The 5,752-nt window shown below is 55.1% G+C and overlaps 1 protein-coding gene across 2 annotated transcripts; it reads left to right on the forward strand.

The window, feature by feature from the left end:
- S100A7A (S100 calcium binding protein A7A) lies at window positions 2,529-5,442 on the forward strand. Of its 2 annotated transcripts, none has more exons than XM_018046586.1 (3): window positions 2,529-2,584; window positions 4,037-4,193; window positions 5,226-5,442. In XM_018046586.1, the coding sequence occupies exons 2-3, from the start codon at window positions 4,053-4,055 to the stop codon at window positions 5,388-5,390; spliced, it is 306 nt and encodes a 101-aa protein (XP_017902075.1). In that variant the 5' UTR covers window positions 2,529-2,584; window positions 4,037-4,052; the 3' UTR covers window positions 5,391-5,442. The 2 variants fall into 2 exon arrangements, with proteins under 2 accessions (XP_017902075.1, XP_017902076.1); XM_018046587.1 differs by having other exon boundaries at window positions 2,533-2,584; window positions 4,034-4,193; window positions 5,226-5,441.

Consider the following 5,752-nt stretch of genomic DNA (forward strand, 5'->3'; position numbering starts at 1 on the left):
GTCTGCATAGATGACCTAAGAGAAAGCAAATTCCTTTGGTTCTCAGGGTCACAGAATTAATAACAGTAAATCCCCCCTACACACCCATTCCAGTCAAGATCTGGAAAGCTTTTTAGGAGGCGAGCACAGGCTCCGGGCTGCATTAGAGTTACCACCCTCCAGGGTGACAACTGAGGACATTGTGTCCTGATACCCTCCAGTGAGTGCCCCACGCTCACTCCCTCCCTTCTGGCCCCTCCCCTAACTTCTCCCGGAAGCCCAGGTCAAAGCTCAGCACAGCCCTAATGACCACAGACAGGGCAAGTGCCTATCTGTGATCACCGTCTCACTGCCACCTCCCCACAGTGTGTCGGCTGCTGGCAATGCTCCAAGGCTATTCAAAGGATGCCCCCAACCAAGCTGTCCCTGACTCCCCCACCTGGCAAGTGATTTCTCCCACCTCAGAATCCCAACAGTCTTCCCCTGAACCTTTCTGACGATATCTCACTTGCTGGTTCAACCAGTGTCTGTGGAGTTCTCACCTAGCTCTGGGCACTGGGGCCAGTGAGAGTGAGACGTGGGCCAGAACTCAGCGAGTGCGGCCAGGGGACAGTGTGAGAAACCACCCGACGTGCACAAGGACGTGGGGACCGTGACTCTGCCTGGAGGCCTCCCGTGGGAAGTACCGCTGAACTGCAGGAGGCGTGGGGTCTCTGAGGTCTGGGGCCAGGGCCCTCCTCTCCCTGCTCCCACCACCACCACACTGTATATCCCCAACACAGGGTAGACCGCGTTACTCGCGTGCCGCCAGGAGATGGAGCAACCCTCGAGGACCATCCACACCTGCAATATCTTTCTATCTCTGCTCCCCCTGCACGCACATCCAGAACAGAGTCTGCACTCAAAATATAAGTAACCCATAAGTATAAATAAACAGATAGACACACAAGAAAAATAACAAGCTGTTTTTGTTTTCTTCTGCCACCAAAGTGGAACCTTTTGGGAAGCCCGGACTGTGCTGCCTCCGTGGAGAAACCCTCAAGAGGTTCCAGACATTGACCACCAGTTTGGGGTCTCCATTCCCTGCTATGACATATCCTAGTTGGTGGAAAGCTACTTGGGTGAATGAGATGGGTCCAAAGAAATAGGCCCCATCCTAGCGTGACATCAAACCAGCTCCGCAGAGGCCCAGGGAGCCTGAGGACTACTCACCAGATGAACCAGGATACTCTCGTGTCATATGAGGAAATTCAAAAATAGGGAGCAAGAAAATGATCAGTATCAGTGATTCATCACCCCCTTTCCTCACCAAGCCTAGAGGGGCTCCGCTGACTACCCCATCTTGTTCCCACACCTAGCATTTCAGCAGCAGGTTTGGATACAGCAGAGCCCAGGGCTTGCCTGCCAACTCTGAAGATATTGTTTTGCATGGAGGAAGGTGAAAGGTCATGGAAGACGTGTAGGAATTCAGCATCAGAGACTTTGGGAGGAAACTTTGCCCGAGTCGTAGCCCCCGGGATCATTCCACGGCTGTCACCACCACTGGACCCAGGCAGGGAGGTCTGAGTGGTCCAGGCGCCCCAGGAGCTGCAAGGGGAACTCAAGAGTGAGGAGGTGACCTCAGGACTCAGGGTTCTGGCCCTGAGTGTCCCCTCGACAGCAGGTGACCAGGCTGAGCCCACTGCCCTCTCTGTGTTCCCTGTCTGTCACTGTGGGTCCTGACACCTTTTCCTCCCAGGATTCACTGAGGACCGGGCATGAAGATGGCAATGAGGTGATTTGCTTCACTCCCCTGGACTGGGAGTCCCAGAAGGCAGGGCCTGATGTGACGCAGGAAGTCTAGTTAAAGGATTAAGACTAAGAATTCGAACCAGACTTCTCTGGGATCTGATGCTGACTGCTGTCAGCTAGCTGTGCTGGGATCTGATGCTGACTGCTGTCAGCTAGCTGTGCTGGGATCTGATGCTGACTGCTGTCCACTAGCTGTGCTGGGATCTGATGCTGACTGCTGTCCACTAGCTGTGCAGTCTTAGTTTACTTGAAATCCTGATGCACATATTTTCCACTCTTACATGGAGACAACAGATCTAGCGCCTAGTTGGTGAAGGACTAAAGAGAGAGCAAGAGCAGGTAGGTATGTTGACTGAGCCCTGGAGCACCTTCAGTTCTCAGTAAGTGGCGGGGGGTTATTGTTCTGAGACCGAGTTTGTAGAAGGACTGAATAAATAAAAATGGAGACAATGCAGCCTTCAGAGTCCAAAATTCCATCCACTTTAGGTCCAGAAACCCAGTTTTCTCTACTCTGATCCCTGTCCTGTTGCCACACACTCCATGGGCCCCAGATCAAGCAGGGGACAGAGAAGCCTCTAGGGGAAGATCTTGGGAGGTGCAGTGTGTCCTGGGGTTCTGCTGGGAGAGGCTGAGCACACCCTCCTGGGTGTGGCCCACCCACCTGAGTGGGGCAATGCTCCAGGAAGCAGAGAGCGAACAGAGCCGCAGGGCTCCCAGCCCTGGGAAGCGCTCGGCTAAGCCTTATAAAGGGGCCAGTCTCCATCCAGGGCGCATCTCACTCATCCTTCTCCTTGGTGACGTCTGCTCTGATCAGGTAAGTCTGCTCCGGCCTATCTCTCTTTTCTAGGAGGAGCCGGGAAGCAGCTCTGGAAGGGGATGCAGGAGCCTGTGGTCCAGTCCCGACTCTGCCGCCAACTGGGCTGTGTGCCTTCACCCCTGCTGAGGTCCCATCTGTGTGGCAAGATGACCAATGCTCCCTGCCCCTCCACTGGCTCCTCGGTGATGCTCTTGTGGACACGTGCCCAGTGGGAGCTGAGGACCCTCCCCCTCCTCTTGCTTTTTTCCTTCTCTGGATTCATCTGTTTATCAGGTCAAAAAACCCACTGACCCCACCCTTGAGGAGAGTGGGAGCCCCAGCCAAAGCCTTAACCCCAGGCCTGGGACCCCCCCACTCACCATTACTCTGGTGAGACATCCTGCCCTGACCTGGAGAAAAGACTGATCAACCAGAGCTCCCCACCTCCTCCCAGCAGGAAAATGCTCAGGGACCGTCTGCACACGGGGCTCGGCTCTGGTCTTGGCCACATTGACAGAGGCCTTGGGTGGGTCCTCTTACTGACAGAACAGTGGGCTCTTTCTCCTCCATCAGAAGGCAGTGGGGTTTGTCTTAGATATTGACACGCGTGACGCAGGGTCATGTCCTGGCTGCTGAGGGAAGTCTGGCATGGGAGGGCTGCTCTGTCCCGTTTCTCTGCTGGGGTCCAGGGCAGCCCAGACCTCTGACTGCTGGGGGAAGAACCTGCTTAGGGAAGTCAGACGTTCTCTTCATTTTAATGAGGTCAGGCCTCGGAGGTGCAGATAGTGCCCAGTAACAGAAAAGCGGACGGACCCCCATCTCCCACATTCCACCCAACAGCCTAGAACTGAGTTGTGTATGTCCTTTCACTTCAAAATCCCAGCTGATTCTGATCCCCAGTCCCTCTTCCTCTCTCAGGGGTGGGACAGGAAGCCCCCCACCAGGGCTCAGGACAGGACTGCATTTCTGCCCACTTATTGTAGGCTTGCTTCATGGTCCAGGTGGGCTTCTAGGGGGTCTTCCAGAAGCAGCCCAGGAGGCTCAGACCAGATCAGAGGGGACACTGTCCTGCCCCCGCGACTCTGACCCTGACGCTGAACCTGGAGGAGATGGATTTGCTGCTGTTTTGGGGGGTGGGCTCCTCCACGGCTCTGGTTGCTGCGTCCCGCCTCAGGCCCAGTCTTCTCACTGGGGCTGGCCCCGTCTCTGCTTCCACACGCTGTGGGCCTCCCCACAGAGGAGTCTGCCGGTCTCCTTCACCTCCTCACGCCCTGAGCTGTGGGGACCCAGGCCCACGCCTGGGCACGCCCTCCTGCTCCTCAGCCTCTCCTCCCAGCAGCAGCAGAAGCAGTTTCTTCTGTCCCATCTGAGCCGCGCTGCGCTGGCTGCTCAGCCCCCATCCAGGTGTCTGATCTTGGGGACCCTCCCCTGGGGAAGGACACAAAAGGTCACTGACCCCTCTTCCAGCAGCTCTCTGGAAGCCAAGATGAGCGGCTCTCAGCTGGAGCAGGCCATTTCAGCCTTGATCGACCTGTTTCACAAACACTCGGGACCCGATGACACCATCGAGAAGGAGGCCCTGCTGCAGCTGCTGAAGGAGAACTTCCCCAACTTCCTCAGTGCCTGTGTGAGTGGCTGGTCCCATGCGATCCCCCCCCGTGGCGGTCCAGTCCTGGTGACGGGTCCTGGTCCCCCATGGTGACGGGGTCCCGGTCCCACGTGGTGGCGGGGTCCCAGTCCCCTGTGGTGGCGGGGTCCGATGGGCGGTCCTGGCATGACTGAGGGCCCTTCCTGGGTGACTTTGGACAAGTCACTCTCATTCCCTGATCCTCGCTTTCTCATCTGCAAAAGGGCCTCATAGAACTTCCTATCCCGTCCTCTATCAGGGGGTAAAGAGATGACGTATGTGGCAAAGTAGGAAAATGTGTGGATACAAGTAGTTGATGATAAGTTATCAAAAAGCACTACAACTGGAGGGCAGTGGATGGGTCCCCTCTCACCTGTCCCACCTTCTGTATGAGACTCAAACTCTTCTGCTCACACCCTGAGAGGCTCTAGCAGCACCCCTTAGGGTTCTTGAGATCAGAGGGAAGGTGACAGAAATTCCATCACTGACAGAACTTAAGACCATTTTATACAACAAAGAGCTCATCCACCTACCTGATTTAACCGGACAATTCGATGAACTGATTACGAAAAGAAGAGGTTACTAGCGAAAGCAAGAAGAGGGAACTCAGAGCAAGTAAGGTCTCATAGGTCAAAAGAAGAAGGGGTTGGCATGAGGCAGACAAGGGTAGGGCTTATTTTGAGTCCCTGAGCAGAACTTAGGTAGGTGGTCACCTGCAGGGAGTTGGGTGGTGGGGGGTAGTCTGGGGCTGGAGACTCCCCACACCAGCACACTGATCAGGACAGCTCTGGGCAGAGCCTGCTCACCATGTGAGGCTTTCATCCAAGTTCACATTTGGGGAAGGACTCTCCATTGAACTGCTGGGCAACATCAGTGTCCCCACCTCATCCCACACCTCCCCTCCTCAATACCACACCAGACACCTCTGTGCTGCACTGGGTCCTCATTTCTCTGTCTCTACTTCTTCCTCTTCTCCCAGCTCATCCCTTTTGTGGCACTGAATTTGCCTGTTTTGGTGTCTTTTTCCCACAGGAGAAAAAGGGCCGACATTACTTGTCCAATATCTTTGAGAAAAAGGACAAGAATAAGGACCAGAAGATTGACTTTTCTGAGTTCCTGTCCTTGCTGGCGGACATAGCCTCAGACTATCACAACCACAGCCACGGAGCGGAGCTCTGTTCTGGGGGAAATCAGTGAGCCCAGAGGCCTCCAGACAACCCAAGAAACAATAAAGTGTTGTCTCCCCAGATTCTGGCTTATTTCCTTTCTTTACGGGGACGCCTATGTTGTCAAAACTGCTACCCCTTGGTGAACGTTATCTTGAATTTCCACCCAGGTGGATGGGCCAAGAAGGCGCTAGCAGTGCGCCCTCTCTTGGCCTCCAGCATCAATGCGCATTTTTCTCGGCAGGGCCTCTTGTCCTCCTCTCCGCGCTCCATAATAAATGTACAGATGGGGTCCCAGATATGGAGGCCGGGACAAAGCATTCCAGCAGGCCCCAGACATGCTTTTCCTTGTGAAGGCAGGGCTCAGCATCCGGTGACCAAGAAACTGCAGTA

The sequence above is a fragment of the Capra hircus genome, chromosome 3 (assembly GCF_001704415.2).
Source record: "Capra hircus breed San Clemente chromosome 3, ASM170441v1, whole genome shotgun sequence".
In the NCBI taxonomy this organism is placed as follows: domain Eukaryota; kingdom Metazoa; phylum Chordata; class Mammalia; order Artiodactyla; family Bovidae; genus Capra; species Capra hircus.